Source organism: Balaenoptera acutorostrata, chromosome 16 (genome assembly GCF_949987535.1).
Source record: "Balaenoptera acutorostrata chromosome 16, mBalAcu1.1, whole genome shotgun sequence".
Taxonomy (NCBI): Eukaryota; Metazoa; Chordata; class Mammalia; order Artiodactyla; family Balaenopteridae; genus Balaenoptera; species Balaenoptera acutorostrata.
Genome location: NC_080079.1, coordinates 31,318,415 through 31,338,010, shown reverse-complemented (window position 1 = coordinate 31,338,010; position 19,596 = coordinate 31,318,415). Strand labels below are relative to the sequence as shown.

At 46.1% G+C, this 19,596-nt stretch overlaps 2 protein-coding genes across 8 annotated transcripts; one reads left to right on the top strand and one right to left on the bottom strand.

The window, feature by feature from the left end:
• Positions 1-2,409: 2,409 nt before the first annotated feature.
• EXOSC1 (exosome component 1) lies at positions 2,410-10,185 on the bottom strand. 2 transcript variants are annotated; one of them, XM_007187422.2, is made up of 8 exons: positions 10,109-10,185; positions 9,886-10,001; positions 7,933-8,007; positions 6,346-6,434; positions 5,200-5,233; positions 4,650-4,700; positions 4,436-4,520; positions 2,410-4,100 (listed from the first exon to the last, which is right to left on the bottom strand). In XM_007187422.2, the coding sequence occupies exons 1-8, from the start codon at positions 10,137-10,139 to the stop codon at positions 3,994-3,996; spliced, it is 588 nt and encodes a 195-aa protein (XP_007187484.1). In that variant the 5' UTR covers positions 10,140-10,185; the 3' UTR covers positions 2,410-3,993. The 2 variants fall into 2 exon arrangements, with proteins under 2 accessions (XP_007187484.1, XP_028023559.1); XM_028167758.2 differs by lacking the exon at positions 10,109-10,185 and having other exon boundaries at positions 5,193-5,233; positions 9,886-9,949.
• Positions 10,186-10,329: 144 nt separating this feature from the next.
• ZDHHC16 (zinc finger DHHC-type palmitoyltransferase 16) lies at positions 10,330-19,541 on the top strand. Of its 6 annotated transcripts, XM_007187418.3 has the most exons (11): positions 10,330-10,523; positions 14,006-14,253; positions 14,434-14,628; positions 14,779-14,867; positions 15,269-15,297; positions 15,918-16,051; positions 16,191-16,238; positions 17,088-17,173; positions 17,834-17,957; positions 18,143-18,213; positions 18,956-19,541. In XM_007187418.3, the coding sequence occupies exons 2-11, from the start codon at positions 14,011-14,013 to the stop codon at positions 19,068-19,070; spliced, it is 1,134 nt and encodes a 377-aa protein (XP_007187480.2). In that variant the 5' UTR covers positions 10,330-10,523; positions 14,006-14,010; the 3' UTR covers positions 19,071-19,541. The 6 variants fall into 6 exon arrangements, with proteins under 6 accessions (XP_007187480.2, XP_057386638.1, XP_007187482.2 ...); XM_057530655.1 differs by lacking the exon at positions 14,434-14,628; XM_007187420.2 differs by lacking the exon at positions 15,269-15,297 and having other exon boundaries at positions 16,006-16,051.
• Positions 19,542-19,596: the final 55 nt, after the last annotated feature.

Below are 19,596 nucleotides of genomic sequence, written 5' to 3'. Positions count from 1 at the left end.
TTTTCTGTGTCATGTGTGGTATGTCTTATTTGAGGAAATCAACTCGAACATTCAACTTGAAATGGCTCTCATTACCCAAGTCCTTGTATGACAGATTAAGAGCTTTTAGGACAACCAGTCACAACTTTACATAGCCTGGTCCAAGTATCATGTATCTCACTGGGTTTCAGTGTTGGAGAGCTGAACTCTGTATTCCTGTTGCCTCTCTACAGCTCTTGCTCAGTGGTGCTGGTTACCAAACACTGGAAAATCAAATTCTGAAACTCTATTATGCCCTCTTTAATGTAAGGTAAATGCTTGTTTACTAGACTTAAAAAAGCCAATCCTTTTTTTATTAGTAACTTTTAAACTTGATTCACACCTTCTTTTTGGCCCCTAAAATTTTAACCCTGTCAGTCAACTAATTAACATCCTCAAAAATTACACATGCAGGAGAAAAGGGATATACAGTCATCCCTTGGTATCTGCAGCGGGGGACTGGTTCCAGGACTCCTGTGGATACCAAAATTAATAGAAGCTAAAGTGCCTTATATAAAACTGAGTAGTACAGTTGGCCCTCCGTATTCACAGGTTTCACATCCATAAATAGGGAGGGCCGACTAATTATATATGTAATAGGGAAGGGGCACTACTCACATTTACCTTTTCTCTAAGGCCTTTGAAAAGATCACTGGAACGTGAGAAAGCCCATAATGCCTTTCTCTTCTAGTAGGAGCAAGTAACACCATCCATAAAGCTCTTATGAAGTGCCTCTATGCTAGCCATTGGGTGAGGCAGGTTACCTGCATAATCTCCAATCTTGACAACCTCTGAAAGGGCTGGTATCCCGTTTACAGAAGAGGAAACATGCTGAAAACGATAACAGAAACTTGCCAGAAGGTACACTACTAAGTACTGGAACCCAGATGAATGTTACTGCAACTAAATCAAGATTCTTATTCTAAAATTTAAGTACTTTTAAGCATCTTGCTTTTCAAGTTTAGTTTTTTATTTGATCTACACATTAATCCTAGGAAGACCTTTAGTAATACTAAAGTCTCCAGTAGCCTGGTGGGATGTTAGTTTACTTAGCTTGTACTGAATCTTAGACCAGAAGTTGGTAATTTTGTTTGATCAAGTGCTCTTCACCCAAATCAGGCTGGATCAGCTTTGATTAATACTGCTCTATATCCTGACATCACTTGAGTTTACAGCAGTCTCCATTCCTTGCAAGTTAGACTCCTGGCTAGAACTCCTGCCTTATGGGCAGGAAAATAACAGAAAGCCAGCCTCATTTACCATTATGGCTAGGAGGCCAACAACTACTATCCCTCCAAGACTTTCTTAGCCAGGGTAGCACATCAGAATCACCTGTGGAGCTGAACAAACCCTAAACACCCGCAGGTTCACCCATGAGATTCGTGAGCAGAGCTAGGGCACCTGCAGTCTTTTTTCTCCCTGCACTCCCCCTGCTACCCCTTTACCACTTATAGGCAATTTTGAAGTTCACCTAACCCAAGCTGAGAACCACTTTTCCAAGGCACAGAAAGAATATTCTCCCTGTCTCTAGATTAGCAAATATCACCATTACTACATATCAATCACTGTTTGGGCATAGCTATTCAGTCAACTATGAGTACACTCAAAAAATTTTTATTGAGCATTTGCTACATGTTAATCACAGTACCATGTACTGGAGATTCGAAGATAGAGAAGACAGCATGCTGCCCTAAAAGCTAAGGTAAGTAGGGAAGACAGGCACACAACTAACATGTAATAAAATATTGCATGGTTAAGGGTGAGAAAATCTAACCTGGTTCGCAGCAAATCAGAAGGCCATTACCCAGTTGTTTCAAATGTTCTTCTTTATGACACTTTTTAAAATTACTGTTTGAAATTATAACATTTCCGTATTTGTTTACTTTCATTTGTCTCCCCTCCCACCAATGGTCCCCCCCACTAGAATGTAAGCTCCACAAGGAAAGGATTCTATCATGTTCACTGCTTTACTCCCTAGTTCCTGGAGCAGTGGTGGGCAGAGGAGTTGCTCAAATATATTTATATAATGAATGAATGATGTCCAACAAGCACTTATAATTAATTAACCAATGTCAATTTGGAGAGCCTCTAATTTCATGCCTGAGGTTTCTGTTCAATACTTGGAAAAATGAGGCACCATGGTACAGAAGGAAGGGCCCGGGCTTTACAGTAAAACATCTGAGTTTGAACACTGTTCTGCCTCTTGATGTGTGTGAGATTTATTAATTTTTCTAAGCCTTAGTTTACTTATCTGTAACGTGTGGAAATAATTGCTACTTTTCCGGGTCACTGTGAAGTTCAGAGATAACATAAGTAAAATGGCTAACACTGTTGAGAAAATCAATTGGTAGCATCCTTCTGCAAGGCAATAAGGGAGAATCAAACCAAAAATTTAAATATGCATATTCTTTTACTCAGCATTACACTGCTAGGAATCTGTTTTGCAAAAGAATCATAGGCATGCACAAAGATATATGGTATAGGGATTTTCTATGCAGCACTGTCTGTAAAAGAAAAAAAGTTTAAAAATATCTATCAATAGGAGACTGATTATATCAATACAAACTACACTGAAGTATCTAGCATCAAGTCCTGGCATTTAGTAGATACCTGATAGAAGGCAATCATCAGTTATATAATAACAACAATAATATATAACAGTAATATTGGTGTGTACTAACCACTTTTATACATTTCTTCCTCATAATAATCCTATGAGGTCACACTATTCCAGATGAGGAAACAGACTTAAAGAAATAAAAATAATTTGCTCAAGTATCAGTTCAACATCCTGATTGTTATAGTACAGCATATTATTATTTTGCAAAATGTCACCACTGGGGGAAACTGGGAAAAGTGCATAAGGGAATCTCTGTATTATTTCTTAAAACTGCAATTACTTAAAATTACGTCAATAAAAATTTCAATTAAAAAAAACAAAACAACGTATAACCCGGCTTAAGGCAACTAGAGGACACAAACCCAGGTGGGATGACTCCAAAGCTTACCCCAACAATTCTCACTTCACAGAGAAGACATGGGCTCCCTAATAACATCTCAAGAAGTGACATAATTCATCTTTCCTTTCATTCTCTCTGCAACCTCCCCATGCTTAACCCTCATCCTTTGCTTGTCCTCAAGCTTGTGTGTACATTCCTGATTCTGCACTTTGCTTGGGCTTCTCTCTCTGCTCTGAATATCTTCACCTCACTTATCTTAGTTCTTTAATTCCTTTCACTTCATGTTACAAATCCTTTCCTGGCCACTTCACATGATAGTGTTCTGTACCTCTTTTCAATTCATATTTAACATTTCCTGGAGTGTCTACTGTATCAGTAATACTTTGTTTACCAAATTACTTTCAGAATTACTCACATGCTACCTGAATCACCACGTGTCCCATAATTTTCACTAAACCATAATCTCTCTAAATGAGGGAATGTATATAAAGTACTTAACCTAGTGCCTGACACATAGCAAGTACTCAATAAGCAAAAGTATGTACAACAGAATATACAAAAAAGATTGGCAATTAGGCATTGTCTAGAGCAAGAAAGCACATAACACATGTCTGTTAATCGGTGCCACCAGGCAAGACCCTGCTCTAAATGTCATGACACTGTTTAGATTCTTTTCCCTACTCAATATAACAGAAACCATAAAATTCTTTTCGTAAAAATGTTTTCTTTGTCACAGCAAAAAATACAATATTTGTAAGACTGTCACAAACAACAGGCTATTTCCACCATCATACAGTAGGTTTGCTGGTGCCTCCAAAAGAGAAAATTTATCACTCAATGAAATCCACTGAATGATTCACAGGAAAAATGTTCTGCCTACAGAGTAAGATTTTTCTAGAGGTGGCTGCTGGCCAGCCCCAGGTGCCTGAATGAAGACAACGGCATCCTGATGTCACTTTCACACATGTACTCTTGGAAGGAGCTTACTCCCATGCATGGGGTAAAGTGTGGCTTCTTAGGTCTGTAAGAATTCAGGCTGTACTCGGGCCACTTTCCGGAATTCTTTAGTGTGGGTCTTAGGGCACTGCATCTCACACCAGCTGATGGGAACCATCTGGACACCTGGAAGGAAAAAGGCGGAGTTGTAGATGGGACCCCAAATATTTGCTTGAGACCCTTCTCTTTTCAGCTGGGTATGAACTGAAGTGTCACCAAGCTGCCTAGTGAACCTCACCTCATACATAAAAAAACCTTGTTTATTCCACTGATTTATGGAGTGAGTGCCTCTTTTCCTTAGATTATATAAGGAGAATCATTCTAATCTCAGTAGTAAGTATCTATACTAGTATTGCTTTTTAGATAATTAAAAAACAAGGGAAATGAGGGAAAACAATGGACTAATCCCAAACCCTAGCTCCCAGGTAAAGGTAAGCATGTGGAAGCATGGACAAACTCACCCGATTCACTGTGGGCCACCACCACTCCCAGCTCATTTTCGGCAGTGGTTAGGAGGTAGTTGGACTGCGCATCACCTAGGGAGATCTAGTCACATCACATTGGTAAAGGAAAACAGAGTTATAAGCCTTCCCTCCCATAGCCACTTGAGTGGTTTCTCTACTTCCATTTCTTCTTTTGACAAAGGACCGCAAGTCTGAGGGGAATAAAGGATACCACTTTGGCCAAGACAATGTCCCCTGGGCGGAAACTCTTATAAATTTCAACCTGTAAAGAAAGAACAGGAGTGTTAAGTGAAAGCTCCGAATCAGGTCTACATGAAACTATTAACACCCCTGGCAGAACCAGTCTACTAATCTCAGAGGGTAGAAGTCATCACTACTCAAGTCAATCAACAACTTTTATTGTTTCTGTGGCATCATCACATAAATGAAAGATTTTGAACTCAGTAACCAGATCAGGAATCTGACTTGGACAAAAGTACTATAGCTGCTCTGAAAGGCTCCAGAGTAAGTCTGAGGAAACAGCAATGAATAAATCCATGGCTTCAAAGGCAAAGAGTAAACTAGCCCCTCTCTGGTCAACAAAGTGAACAAAAATGATATGAAGAGGAAAGGGACAGTGAAGTGAATTCCACACCTTCCAGAAGGGAACACCTTAAAATTCCTTGGACTCCACATTTCCACAGACCTTTCAAATTCACTGGAATAATTTAAAAGGATGGAGATTCCTAAAGCCATGAAAAAAAAAAGAACCAACCAACAACCTTGTCTTTTTCAGTAGCTCGGACGTCTTCCTTGCTGCAAAGAAAAAAGAATTAATAGAAAGGTTAATTATCTGTGAGAAAGAATTATCCTGCAGACTCCTGGCAGACAAAGAGCTACAAGACCAGAGAGAACAAGTCCTAATGGGGACCCAGCTGCCACCCAGAGGAGCAGGGTGAAGAAGTATCCCTAGTCCTCTCCTGGAGGAGAGAACCACATTGCCCATTCCTGGATCACACAGAGCAGCAGTATCAATACCTCCCACTAGAGAAAAGTGGATCAGATTTAGCAGGGAAGGATAAGGAACTTCGCTGCCTTACGAGAGCTTGAACAGAAGCACCACAGAACAACACAGAATCCTGAGGGTGGAAAGAGCCTCAGACGTTAAATTATCTAGCTCACAAGAATTGTTTGTTGTTTGTTCCTTCTCAAGAACCCATAGGAAAAAAATTTACCATTTCACCCACTACCCTTTTTATTGTTTTACAGTCCTTGGGTTTAATTGATATTAAATTCAAGAAAGAAAGGTACTTCCTAAAATGCTTTCTACTTTGTTTGATATGAATCATCCCTACAATGCTAATCTCCAGCTTAGCTCAACCCTTTTTTTTTTTAAATAAATACATTTATTTATTTATTTATTTATTTATTTATTTTTGGCTGTGTTGGGTCTTCATTTCTGTGCGAGGGCTTTCTCTAGTTGCAGTGAGCGGGGGCCACTCTTCGTCGCGGTGCGCGGGCCTCTCACTGTTGTGGCCTCTCTTGTTGCGGAGTACAGGCTCCAGACGCGCAGGCTCAGCAGTTGTGACTCACGGGCCTAGTTGCTCCACGGCATGTGGGATCTTCCCAGACCAGGGCACGAACCTGTGTCCCCTGCATTGGCAGGCAGATTCTCAACCACTGCGCCACCAGGGAAGCCCCCCTTTATGTTTTATTTAAAGCCCTATCTCATTAATATTTTCCTTTTGTCCTAACTCACATGTTTTAACGTTTTCTTTGGCTACTACCTGGAGAGAATCAAAGTGCAAAAGAAGAGAGAAATGGGCAGGAATAGAGAATGTAATTGTTCCTAAAAATTCTAGGCTCCCATTCTATCCTAATCTCATTCCAGGTGCTGAGGCAAATATGAAGACAAAAATACTTCTTACCGGATAGTTCCTCGAAAAGAGTTCTTAAGTGGTGTGGACCCCACATATAGGATGTGTACTTTGGCAAAGCGTGAATTGATGCTAGAGACCTGTGGAATAGAGAAAAGAGCAGCATGAGAGTGAGTATTAGTTGTTGGCAGCTGAAGGAGGCAGGAATAAACTAGGAAAGACTAGGATTTTGGTCCAAGCAACCCTACTAAGTATAGAATTTAAGACAAGTTAACTCCTACTTATCCCTGTATAAGTCATATTCGTAAAGTGGAATAAGAGCCACTCTGGCCACTTAATAGAGTTACTGTGGAAATCAAATAATATGGAATAGATTTTGAAAAATACACAAGTCTAACATAAATACACAAGGGTATATTTATAGTATATAGCAAATCTAGCTAGACCTTTAACAGATCTTACTATGAGCCCTGTAGTGTGAACAGAATTTAAGTCTCCATTTCAGCTGCTGCATAATATTTAGATCACTGCCTCTCCAGTTATTTTCAAAATAACACATACATTCTCTCTCCCTTTCTGTTTTTTTTTAAAATTTGGCCACGCTTCGCAGCTTGCGGGATCTTAGCTCCCTGACCAGGGATTGAACCCACGCCCTCAGCAGTGAAAGCTCGGAGTACTAACCACTGGATCGCCAGGGAATCCCCACATAGATTTTCTGCTGGAGAAATTTATAGAGAAAAACTAAGAGCTGCAAGTTAATTTAACTGGCAGAGAGTGGGGATGGGCAGGGAGTACTGATACATTATAGTTACTGACCAGTACCACATTAATCTGTACTTCCCCTCAAAGACTTTATCAAATCTTTTGTTTCTCTGCAGAAAGAGTTTTGCTTCAGATGTTCAAAAATGGGCCCTCTGGGACTTCCCTGGTGGCGCAGTGGTTGAGACTCCGTGCTCCCAGTGCAGGGGGCCCGGGTTCAATCCCTGGTTGGGGAACTAGATCCCACATGCACGCCGCAACTAAGAGTTTGCATGCCACAACTAAGAAGCCCGCATGCTGCAACTAAGGAGCCCGCCTGCCACAACTAAGGGGCTGGTGAGCCGCAACTAAAGGAGTCCTCGAGCTGTAACTAAGGAGTCCACATGCTGCAACTAAGGAGCCCACCTGCTGCAACTAAGACCCGGCACAACCAAATAAATAATTATTTAAAAAAAAAAAAAAAAAAAAAAAAAGGGCTTCCTTATCACCCTTTGGTGCCCCTGTCTCCCAGACAAAAGTAAAAAATTACAAACTCAGGGAATCAGCTCTGTGAAAGAACTATGCAAGCTTGAACTTGACCTCATTGATCATTATCCTAGAAATCTCTAGACCAGCATAGTCCAGTAAAACTTTCTGTGATGATAGAAATATTCTGTGTTGACCAATATGGCAGCCACCAACCACCTGCGGCTATTGAGCACTTGAAATGTACCTAGTGGAACTGAGAAAATAAATTTTAAATTTTGTTTAATTTTAACTTATTTAAATTTAAATGGCCATATGTGGCTACTGGTTACCATATTGGACAGTGCAGCTCTACAATGATCATTATTTCAGCATTGGACAGTATCCTAAGCAGGGAGGTTAGGACCAACTTACCTTACAGGTTACAATAGCTCCCACATCTGGCAGTAATTGGGACTCTGTTTCTCTCATCACAGATATGACAGGAAGCTACAAAGAGAACCATAAAACATGAATATCCTCGCTAAGTCTTGGGTAAAAGTGTCTGTGGCTTGAGAATAATATAGGAATGCCTTGGGCCACAGCTGAGGTCACAAGGGCAGGTGGACTACAGATTCATTTGCAGCCCAGAGCAGAAAGCCTTAGAAATTTTAGGCTATAGGATGGCCAAGGGGCCACAGGAAGAAAGCTGCTAGAAGACATAATCTAACCATTTCAGATGAGTTCTAAGTTTTCTGGTGATTTTCTTAGAGTTTTTTTGCATACAACTATATTGCCTGTAATCATGGATAATGTGACTCTTTCCTCCAAAGTTATACCTTTCTTTCTGTTTGTCATTTTATCAGACAAGCTAGAATTTCCAAATAAATGTTATATAATAGTGGCCATACTTGTTTACTTCTATTTTAAGGGAATACTCAACAGAGTTTCCTCTTGAGCATGGTATTGGCTATTGATGTAGGTAAGGTATTTCTGAGCCTCATTTTTTATTAATCTCTCCCTTGTTCACTATGCCTCAGCTCTCCTGGCCTTTCTTCAGTTTCACGAATTCACTAAATTTCTTCCCATCTCAGGATCTCTATTCAACTTGTTCTTTATGCTCACCCTCTCAACTCTTATTTATCCTTTAGATTCAGGTTAAATGTCACTTCTGACTAGGGTGGGTTTGCCTGTTACATGTTCTCATGGTACCCCGTAATATTCTTTCAGAGCAGGAATCACATTTGTAAGCATACATTCATTTGAACATATATTTGCTTACAGTTTGTGTTTGTGCCCCCTGATAAGAGACCATGTGTATCTGGCTCATTACGACATCCCTAGAGGTCAGCACTGTGCCTGGCAGATGAAAATGCCCCTTAGATAGCTATATGTATAGCTATGAAATGAACAAACTTTCAAATCCTAAGGAAATTCCCAAATTGATCGAATAAAAAGTCTCTCATTTTATAGATGAGGAAGAACCTAAAACCAGAGGGTTTAAGTTTCTTATCTAAAGCAGAATCAAGGTTTAGTCAATACTGAAGTGTTCTAACTCTGAATCCTCTTTCTACTATGCTCCCTGTCTTTAAGCTGCTCCTTCAAGAACTGCTTATCTGATCCTGAGCTAATCGTGGATCAGTCTCTGGAACCAGGGAGAATAATATTACTCAGGCATTCAACAAACATCTACTGAGCATTTATCTTGCGCTAGGCGCGGAGGTTATGGGAGTGAGGCCTGCTTTTTTGAAGTCTACGGGAGAAGGGTCTAATGGGAAACTTATTGAAATAACTGAGTGTTTAATTACGTGCTGAGCTAAGTGCTTAGAAAGGGAAGAATACAGCTCTTTGTGAGTGTTCAACAAAACAAACAAAAACAAAACTTTTTTCGACTAGTGGTGTCTAGGAGAACTTCTCTGAGAAAGTGATACTAGTGAGGCTATCTGAAGGGTAGGTAGGAATTGAATAGACTAAGGAAGAGAGGAGCGTGTGTACAAAGGCTCTGTGGCGCACTGGCGACACTGAAAGAAGCCAGTAGTACTAGACAGCAGAGAGTGAGGCTCGGGTAGGGGAGCGAGATAAAGCCGGAGAGGTAGGCGACATTCGGACAGGATTCAGCTCACTGCAGGGCTGAGCTCGCCTCCACTCTTCCCCCAACTTGCTTCTCCGAGTGTCAGCAACACAACCAAGCCGGACCAACAAAACTGTTCTGTGATGGCTAAGTGTCCGGCAGCGGGGACTACAGCTGTTAAAACTTAAGAGGCCAACTTCTTCTACTGAACGAGGCACTGAAGACGCGCCCGCAGGTCCCCTGCCTAAGAACTGCGAAATCAAAGGCAGCCTAAGAGAAAGACAGAGACGGAGAAGAGGGGAAGCCGCCCCCTTTACCGCGCCGTTCTCGCTGCTCTTTATCAGGCAGCCAGCAAGCGACGAAAAGATGTAGCCATGCCGGGTGTAGGTGCCGCTGCCCGGGCTGCCCTCTTCCAAGTTACACAGACGTTCGCCTGCGGAAAAAACGCTGCATCAGCCACGCGTCCGCAGAAGCTGTTGGTCGTCGGGCCTTCCTGCCTCCGTCCCTGCCCAGGATTCGCTTTGGGTACCGCTGACTTACCGGGGATGCAGTACCTCACGGGTGGCGCCATGAGTACCCCTGTCCCAAGTCCGGAGGAAAATGAAGCCGACCTCTCATTGGCCAACATCCAGGTGCAGTTCCGCAGTAAGAAACGTGCCAATTGGTGAGCTTTATCACGTGATCACAGGGAGCGCCTCTGAGATGTAAACTCCATTTCCCAGGTTGCCCCGGGACGAGCCCGGGGGCGGAGCTCCGGCCCGCATGCGCTTGCGCTTGCGGAAAAGGATGGGCGGGCGGTGGGTCCGGGTCTGGAGCCTGGAGCTGTGGGCTGTGGGGCATGGTTGGTTGGTTTGAGCCAGGCCGGGCCGGGGCGCCGAGCTGGAGGGGGTGGCAGTGAGCGGCGGCGGAGGCTGCAGGGTTCGATTTGGCTGACTGGGGAGTCGGCCGGTGGCAGGTAAGAGCGAAGCCGCGGCCTTTGCTGCCCGGTCCTTTCCCTTTTTCTAGGGTCGGGCCCTGTTCTGGGGCCTTGTGAGTTCCTGCTCTGCACGGCCTTGCACTCGAACCGGGCGGAGCGCACCCTCCGGGCAGCCTTAAGGCGCGGAACTGGAAGGTCAGCCCACCCAGCTCGCCCATTTCACAGATTTGGAAACTCAGCCCCAGAGATAGGATTTGACTTGTACAGTGTCTCTAGAGCCCAAACCGGTACCCAAGTTATTTTACTTCCTGCCCATCATACTTTGACCACGCCAGCCTTTTTGAGAAATAAAACCTTTCCCTGGTTTCTGTAACTGCAGCTTTCCGATCTTGCTGTCGGATCCTGTCAAGCGGAGCATGTTAGTCTGGAAGGGAAGTCTGCACATGAATAAAATGCTGCTCTTACTGATGATTGACATCTGCTGCTTGAGGCTGTAAACATCCTGAGAACAGCCTTTGTCCAAATGAGATTTGTCGATCTTCTCAGTTTCTTCTGCCTTCTGGTGGCTTTGGAATCTGTGTGTGTACTCCCACCCCCACCCCTATGTCCCTCATACACGGTTTCCCCTTGGGAAAGAGATGGTGACTTAGACCCTTGGGAAGAGGGGGGTGCTGTGGCCTGCAGTCCTCTCTGATCTGGTGGCAGATGTCACTAAGTGGCTACTACTGAGGGATCAGAGCGCTCAGAGCTTGTCCTGGGGCTGATGGCGAAACTGTGCGTGCTCTATTTCCTGCCCTGTTCACTTCCATCACCACCCCTCGCCCCTACCACACACAATTTTTTGATCTCTGCTTTACCTCAATTTCCTGAGATGAAATGTTCAGTTGTGGCCCCATGGACTACATATCTCTTCCCTGGCATTCCCATACCCCCCAAACCCCACTAGCTAAAATAAGGGGTGTGGTGGGCTTGGCTTCAGGCTCTTTTATACAAATCTGATCTTTAGCTCTGCACCTACAAGCTTTTAGCTTACATGTTTGGGTTGATTTCTCGTTGGACTAGTTTTTTTTTTTTTTTTTTTTAAATTAATTAATTTATTTATTTTATTTATTTATGGCTGTGTTGTGTCTTCGTTTCTGTGTGAGGGCTTTCTCGAGTTGTGGCAAGCGGGGACCACTCTTCATCGCGGTGCGCGGGCCTCTCACTATCGTGGCCTCTCTTGTTTCTCGGAGCACAGCGCAAGCTCAGTAATTGTGGCTCACGGGCCCAGCTGCTCTGCGGCATGTGGGATCTTCCCAGACCAGGGCTCGAACCCGTGTCCCCTGCATTGGCAGGCGGATTCTCAACCACTGCGCCACCAGGGAAGCCCTGGACTAGTTTTTAAAAATGACTTCTAGCTCTTAAGTGCTATGATTCTAACAATGGTTTTAATTTCTCAGCGGACACTTACTTAGTGTTATCATGTTGGCAGGAGTGTCCTTGCTGTTATTTGTAGGACAGATAGACATCTGACCAGCCTTTCCACTAAAGCATCCCTCCAGTTCATTCATTCAACAAGTATTTATTGAGCACTTCCATGATCCAGGTATTGCGCTAAGCACTTTATAAACATTTCGTTTACATCTTACTAAGTGTATATATAGAATCATAAAGGGGTAGAGCAGGAAGGGACCTTAGTATTTAATCCTACCCTCTCACTGAATGGGAACACAAGAAAATTGAGTCCCAACAGGGTTTGGTGATTTGCCCAAGGTCACAGAACTACTTAAGGGCAGAATTGAACCCTAAGTAGTCGAGTTATGGGGCAGGTGAGAGTTGGTCAGTCTAGTCCTTGAGGCAGGCATTTCCTGTAGAGCTTAGTAATTCTGGAAGTCGTTGAGAACAAGCTGGAAAGTGGAGAATCAGAGAAGGAAGATTTTTTTTGTAGACAGGAGAGATGGCATATAATTCATGTTTATTACAGATGAGGAATGCATCTTATTTGCAAGCTATTGTTATAAAAAGTATTTTAGTAAAGAGAAAACTCTCCATTAGCCATAGAAAGGGAATGAACAATGGTGCGGATGACCTAAGTCACCTGGATTTGCTATGGGGTAAAATGTTTTGTCCCACTCTTACGTTAGATTTTAGCTGTATACTATTCGAAAATTCATGCTTCAAGCCAAATCATGATTCCACACAATAGGAGTCCAACTCAAAGGAGGCAGGAAGAAGTTTGAGCTTTTCCTTTTTCTTTTTTCTACACTGCCCCTTAATTCTCTTAGACCCTCGGAGGTGATGGGAATGGCCACTTACTTTATCCTGGTACAGAGAGTAGGTCCCTACTGAATTGTCTGTCTTCTCTTTGCTGGCCTTGTCTGCTGGATTTCTTTTTGCTTTAGGTCTTTAGAGGGCTTGTGGAAGGAGGTAATTACGTTTTCTTCGAAAGGCCTGTCGTGGGGATGAGCCAGGGTGCCAGGCGAGTACCTTGCTCCCGTTACTGAAATGAAACCACCCCTGCAGTGGAGCAGCCTCCTCCAGTTTCTGCTGGGTCTTGAGCTGCCTGTTAAATAAGTCAGTGGAGTTGCTGAGGACAAAGTAGCCGTAGGAGAAAATCAGATAATTTCCTTTCTGGTAAAGCCTTTAATCTGCAGAATTGATGAGACTGTCATCGAAGGAATCTGTGGCTTCTCTTCTGGGCATTGCCTGGGCAGCTGACCTCCTGTGGCTATTAGATGAGGTAAAAACCACATGGAGGAAGTGAAGGCACTTGCAGAGGAGCCATGCACAGGGCTAAAGAGCCGGGAAGGTTGGTTGGGAAGCTTGGGGCCAACGGCAGCAGCCGCAGAGAAAGCTCTCGAGTGTCCAACTAGAACAGGGCAGGGGAGACTCATCACTCAGAGGGCAGGCCCTGTGGTCTTCAGGAGCCACCAGCCCTCCTCCCACTGCCAGTGTCTCCTGCCTGTGGTGGTGTTCTGCTCTGAACACCAGAAATTGTCTTGGCTTCAGTAAGCTTGGGGTGGGGCTGGGACTAGAATTGGAGGCAAAGCATCTTATGTCATGCAAGGGGTAGCTGAGCTGTCCTGACAGGACACAGGGACTCTCATGCCACCAGGCCTGTAACCTCAGCAGGAAGGTTGAGTATCTTTTGCCAAGACTCAGGTAGCACCAGGGAAGATCTAGGTGCCGGATCCACATGCTGTGAACTCACTCCGCCACTGGCTGTTCCTGGTGAAGACAGTTGTTAGGAGGTAGGCCAATGGGCCAGGGCAGGCAGGAGACGCCGGGACACCTCTGCTACCGTGGCCAGGCCCTCAGAGGCACATGGATGGCTTTGTGCACGTTGGTCGGGCTCCACCCAGTGGTCTATCTACGCAGATAACTCCAGAGACCCTGCTTTGGCTTGGTCACCTCCCTACTTCCCACACCTACTGACTGGCCCAGCGGGCCTCAGTCTTAGGTCTTTGCCTCTAAGCTCCCCACTGGTGGGGCGGGGAGGGACAGGACCCAGGCTGGCCCCTCACAGTTGTGTGCTCTCCTAGGAGCCATGCGGGGCCAGCGGAGCCTGCTGCTGGGCCCCGCCCGCCTCTGCCTGCGCCTGCTTCTGCTCCTGGGCTACAGACGCCGCTGCCCACCTCTGCTCCGCGGCCTGGTTCAGCGCTGGCGCTATGGCAAGGTCTGCCTGCGCTCCCTGCTCTACAACTCCTTTGGGGGCAGTGACGCCGCTGTGGATGCTGCCTTTGAGCCGATCTACTGGCTGGTGGACAACGTGATCCGCTGGTGTGGGGTGGTGAGTGATGCCTGGGGACAGGAGAAGGGATGTTTGGGGGTAGCAGAGGGACATGGGTCTGATGGACCTACACTGGGTTTGGACCCACGCTGGCCTCCTACCCTGGGGAAACCCCCGAGTCTACTCTGGGTGTTGGCGAGCTCTCTCACTGCGTCTTCTTGACCTCCCTGGTGTCGGCAGGTGTTCGTGGTGCTGGTGATCGTGCTGACCAGCTCCATCGTGGCCATCGCCTACCTGTGTGTCCTGCCCCTCATCCTTCAAACCTACTCAGTGCCACGACTCTGCTGGCATTTCTTCTATAGTCACTGGAATCTGATCCTCATCGTCTTCCATTACTACCAGGCTATCACCACTCCACCTGGATACCCACCCCCGGTGGGTCCCCCCTCAGGGGCATGGGGGAGGGAGAGAACTGCAGCCTATTGGAGCCAGTCCCAGGAGTGCGGAGGGAGAGTGCCTTGGTATTTTGGAGGTACAAAACCGGTGCTGCCACAGTTGTCATGGTGCTTTTCTCCTTCTGCACAGGGCAGGAATGATATCACAACAGTCTCCATCTGTAAGAAGTGCATTAACCCCAAGCCAGCCCGAACACACCACTGCAGCATCTGCAATAGGTGGGTCTCTGGGAACCCCAGCTGTGGCCCTTTTGCTGTAGCTCTAGGGCAGAACCTAGACCTGGAATTTGACAGGACATTTATGAGGCACCCGTCATGTGCCAGGCAGTGTGCCCTCTATATCGGGACACCTGGTCCTCAGGATGGTCCTGCAAGTTCCACATTATCACCGCTTGTGGAAAGTGAGATTCAGAGAGATGGGCCAGGGTAGGCAAGAGACCCCGAGTTAGCTTGTCCAGTGTCATGTAGCCAGTGAAGCAGGATTTGAAGCAAGGCCTGGCTCTCCTCAAAGTCTGTGCCCTTTCCACCTCAGCAGGATGCTGGTCCTTATAGGAAAGGATTGGCACTGACATCTCAAGATCCTTGGCCACCGTAACAGAGCCTGTGTCCCTCCCTCACAGGTGTGTGCTGAAGATGGATCATCACTGCCGTATCCTTTTATTACCTCTTCTGCCTGAGGCCTCCTTCTTTAGCTCCAGAGCACTGCAGAGGTTTAAGGGCCACACACCCAAGGCTTCTAGCATCACCCTGCAGAGAACACTGGGCTCATGAGAAGTCTGTAGAAGAGCAGTTTTCGGGGCTGACATCTCCTGGGAAAAGCAGGAGGCTTACATGCTCTCTGGGATGGATCTTCTTGGAGCAAGGCACCCATCCCTAACAGCTCTTTCTTTTGTAGACTGTTGTGCTAACATCTATTGGATGGAAAGAGATGTTTGGTTCAGTGGGTTGTCCAGTGGGTGTCCAGATAGAACCATTGGTCCCTTGCTGCTGTCCCACACAGATGTCTGGTTAACCCGTTAGGTTGAAGTATTGGCAGACTCATTTTACTGAAGGATTTCAGTTTTCATGATCTCCTGATGGGACTTGTGAGGGCTTTGAAAAGCTTTAACACTTTCACCTCAACTTCAAGGAAGTCCCATATTTTCCTGCCTTTGGTGACAGGAAGCCTTGGGCTTGGTTGATGTTGTCAGGAACCAAGGATGAACCAGAGAAACCTGGACACCCCCTGAAGTTGTGTGTTTGGTCTTGTCCTTAATCCTGCCCCCACAGCCTGGCTAAACAACTGTGTAGGCCACTATAACCATCGGTACTTCTTCTCTTTCTGCTTTTTCATGACTCTGGGCTGTGTCTACTGCAGCTACGGAAGTTGGGACCTTTTCCGGGAGGCTTATGCTGCCATCGAGGTGAGCCTGTAGTTAGGAGCAGGGCAGCTCAATAGAGAGCACTTTGGGGTGTGGAATCCGTCCCTAAGGAGTGGGGCTGGTAGCACCCCCCATCCCAGAGGCCTGAGAGTATAACCAGCACTGTTTTCCATCCCCTTAGAAAATGAAACAGCTCGACAAGAACAAACTACAGGCGGTTGCCAACCAGGTGGGCTGTCCCCACCCCACTGCCTCCTGCTGCTCAGGCCAGGGGTATAGAGTTGCTGAGGCGACTGGGGCCCACCTGTTAGTCGAGTTGTAGAGGCTGGGGTAAGGGGCCAGTCGAGACTGGATCGGGGTGTTTCTGGGCACTGTCAGCCGTGGGCAGACTAGGTGGCCTAGGGGCAAGCTGGGAGTCCCTGGTACGTGACAGTTTTTGGCTCTCTATTCCATTATCACCTTCTTTGGGCTGAGCAAGGGCTCTGCCTTGGTGATGGCCTGAGCAGCAAGGAGTCTATGTTAGTCTGTGTAATGGGGTTCCAGGGGACAGAGGTCGGGCTGGGCCAGTCTGACCATCCTTTGTTCCTGGTCTGTCTGCGTCTGCAGCAGGATCATCCCTTCTCCCCTGGCCTTATAGGGCTCCTTATTCTGAGCAGATCTTGGGCTTGTGATTGTGTCTCTGCTGCCCTTTCGGTCCTTAGTGGGGCTCACAGTTCTCCCCCTCCAGTTATTACATTCTGGGCATGGGTCTCGTGCCGTCTTGGGGATTACAGCCACACAGTTCTAGCTGGGGAGTGGAGTGGCTTCCCCTGGAGCCCCATTTGTGTTGTCAGAGCTGAAGGCCCAGGGTTGGTCCCTCCTGTGCTTTACCATCCCGTCCAGACCTGCTCTGCCCAGTGTTTGTCCGTGATGATGCCGCCAGCTTGGTCCACCCATCTGGCTGCTGCCCTGACTCCTCTGTGGCTTAACCCCCTATTTTCTCATCATGGGCTTGGATCACTTCCCTGCCTGCAGGTGTTGGGCTCTGGTGGAGACCAGTGGAGCAAATGATCCAGACTTTGCTGTTTTCTTTTTCTAGACTTATCACCAGACCCCACCACCCACCTTCTCCTTCCGAGAAAGAGTGACTCACAAGAGTCTTGTCTACCTCTGGTTCCTGTGCAGGTATCTTAACTCTCATTTTTGACAGTTTAAGGGAGGGGCAGCTTCAGAAAAACCTTTTTCGGTGCCCACACCCAGGCAGGAACCCATCCCTGTGTAAACTGCTGCTGTTCTTATTCTCACTTAGGTTGGCAAAGAGTAGGGCTTAATTTTCTTCAGTATTTGGGGGCAGGGAACATTAAAGATTTGGCATTGAGTGTTTGGTATGTGCCAAGGGAAGTTAAACTCCTACTTAAAGGGTAGGTGCATTTCATAGATGAGGAAAATTGCAGATCTGAGGGGTGAGGTGATTTGTTCCATGATACACAGCTAGGAATGGTAGAGCTAGAATCTGAATGTTATGCCATTTTATTCTAATCGTTAGTGCTTTTACTACCTCTTCTGTCTCCCAAGCATGGGTATTTTAGGAAATATATAACATTTTCATTAGTAATAGACTTATTTCCCCATCTTCCTTTCCACGTCATTTATTCTTAGCCCACGTTGATGCTTTTTCACGGATGCAGTGAAGTAAACGTTCATCTAGGACACGTACGCTGGGAGTTAAGGCAGACTTAGACATAAGTCCCTAGGCAGTCGCTGTTGCTCAGCTCAATTTCAGACCTGCGCATGGCCTCTAACTCCCCCCACACTACCCCACAATCTTTGCCCCTCTCTTCTCAGTTCCGTGGCACTTGCCCTGGGTGCCCTAACCGTGTGGCACGCTGTTCTCATCAGTCGAGGTGAGACTAGTATCGAACGGCACATCAACAAGAAGGAGCGACGTCGGCTGCAGGCCAAGGGCAGAGTGAGTAGGGCCGGGATTGGCGTGGAGGGATGGGTAGGTAACTGAACCTGCCATCCTGTAAACAGAGGCCATGGCCAGGGCCAACTAAGGCAGGCATCATGAAATCCAGAACTTGCCTGGCCAATTTAGGCTCAAAATTGGTTTAAGGAAAAGGGTTCATAGAAACATGTTTTTCTTTGCTCTAGGTTTTTAGGAATCATTACAACTATGGCTGCTTGGACAACTGGAAGGTATTCCTGGGTGTGGACACAGGAAGGTAAAGTAAAATATTTAGACCAGCGCTGTTCCTTGAACTTTCTGTGATGAGAAAAATATTCTATACCTCTGCTGTCTAAAACATTAGCCACTAGTCACATACGGCTTTTGAGCGCTTGAAATGTGGCTAATATATCAGTGAATTGAATTTTAAATTTAATTTCATCTTCACCAACTTAAACAGACATGTGTGGCTAGGGGCCCCCATATTGGTATGGTAGCAGGTGACTACGACAGAATCCTTAGAAAGCTGTTCTCGAGAAGGGACCTCTAGTTAGGGTATGCTGGCCACCAGTCACCTCTCATTTGTATGGCAGTGTCTGGATTTCAAGCACATAATTTGTGGGATTGAGGTCATCTATTTGTGACAGAGGGCCTAAGACAATAAATGAAGCTAGCTCCCTCAGCCCAAGAGGCAAAGGTAAATCATTCTTCAAATTGCAACTACTGAGGCAGTAATAAGTAGGTGACCGTAAGTACCTGCCCTCTTCCTTTTCCCATCCTATTATTCCTGCCTGTCACTGTGCTTACGGTGGCCCCTTAGAAGTTTAGCTCAAAACCTCTAAAGGCCTTCAAGGCACCAGAGGGCACATTTATTGGACAAAATAGGAACTTTTATTGCTTTTGCGATGAACGCCAGGGTAGCTTCAGACTATCTTGATGTATCTTTGCTGAGGAATGAAGCTCAGGAAGGAAGACTAGGAAATCTTAGACCTCACAAGTATTTCTGTCTTCTCTTATAGGCATTGGCTGACTCGGGTGTTGTTACCTTCCAGTCACCTGCCCCATGGGAACGGACTGAGCTGGGATCCCCCTCCCTGGGTGACTGTTCACTCAGCCTCTGTGATGGCAGTGTGAGCTGGAGTGTGTCAGCCACAACTTGAGCACCACCCTGCTTCCTCCACTGCCTCAAGGGCCTTCAAGGATAGCTTCTTGGAATCCTTGAGCAAAAAGAGCCAGTGCGCCTGCCTTACGGTACCATGCAGGGACAGCTCAAGGACCAGTCTCCTGGCCATGGCGGAAGCAAGGCATGATGTGGTAAAATCCTAGGACTGATGTCCCTTTACTCAGGCAAACAGAAGTTCCAGCCCCAGACTGGAGATCAGGCAGCTAGCAACCTTGCCGGGTACTGACCCCGACCTCCTCCAGCTTACAGCACTGGGGTTGGCTACCACCTCTTCCACTTGCCATCTGGGAAAACACCTGAATGGTAGAGCTGAGATCCTGGCTCCTCAACAGGGCAAAGATACCAGGCCTACTGCTGAGGTCACTGCCACTTCTCACATGCTGAAGGGAGCAAAAATAAAGGTATTTGATTTTTTAATGATATGTAGCTTTTCACTCTTTGCCTTTCTTGTGGGGCGGGGAAGGTGAAAGTCAGGGT

Excerpts from the sequence above, each read along its gene's own strand:
- EXOSC1 (XM_007187422.2), bottom strand. The coding sequence starts at position 10,139 with ATGGCGCCACCCGTGAGGTACTGCATCCCCG. Across the intron at positions 10,002-10,108 it reads CGTGAGGTACTGCATCCCCG|GCGAACGTCTGTGTAACTTG; the intron begins GTAAGTCAGCGG and ends TTTTTTCCGCAG. Across the intron at positions 8,008-9,885 it reads AGAGCAGCGAGAACGGCGCG|CTTCCTGTCATATCTGTGAT; the intron begins GTAAAGGGGGCG and ends TTCTCTTTGTAG.
- ZDHHC16 (XM_007187418.3), top strand. The coding sequence starts at position 14,011 with ATGCGGGGCCAGCGGAGCCTGCTGCTGGGCCCCGCCCGCCTCTGCCTG. Across the intron at positions 16,052-16,190 it reads AGGCTTATGCTGCCATCGAG|AAAATGAAACAGCTCGACAA; the intron begins GTGAGCCTGTAG and ends CCATCCCCTTAG. Across the intron at positions 18,214-18,955 it reads CTGGGTGTGGACACAGGAAG|GCATTGGCTGACTCGGGTGT; the intron begins GTAAAGTAAAAT and ends CTTCTCTTATAG.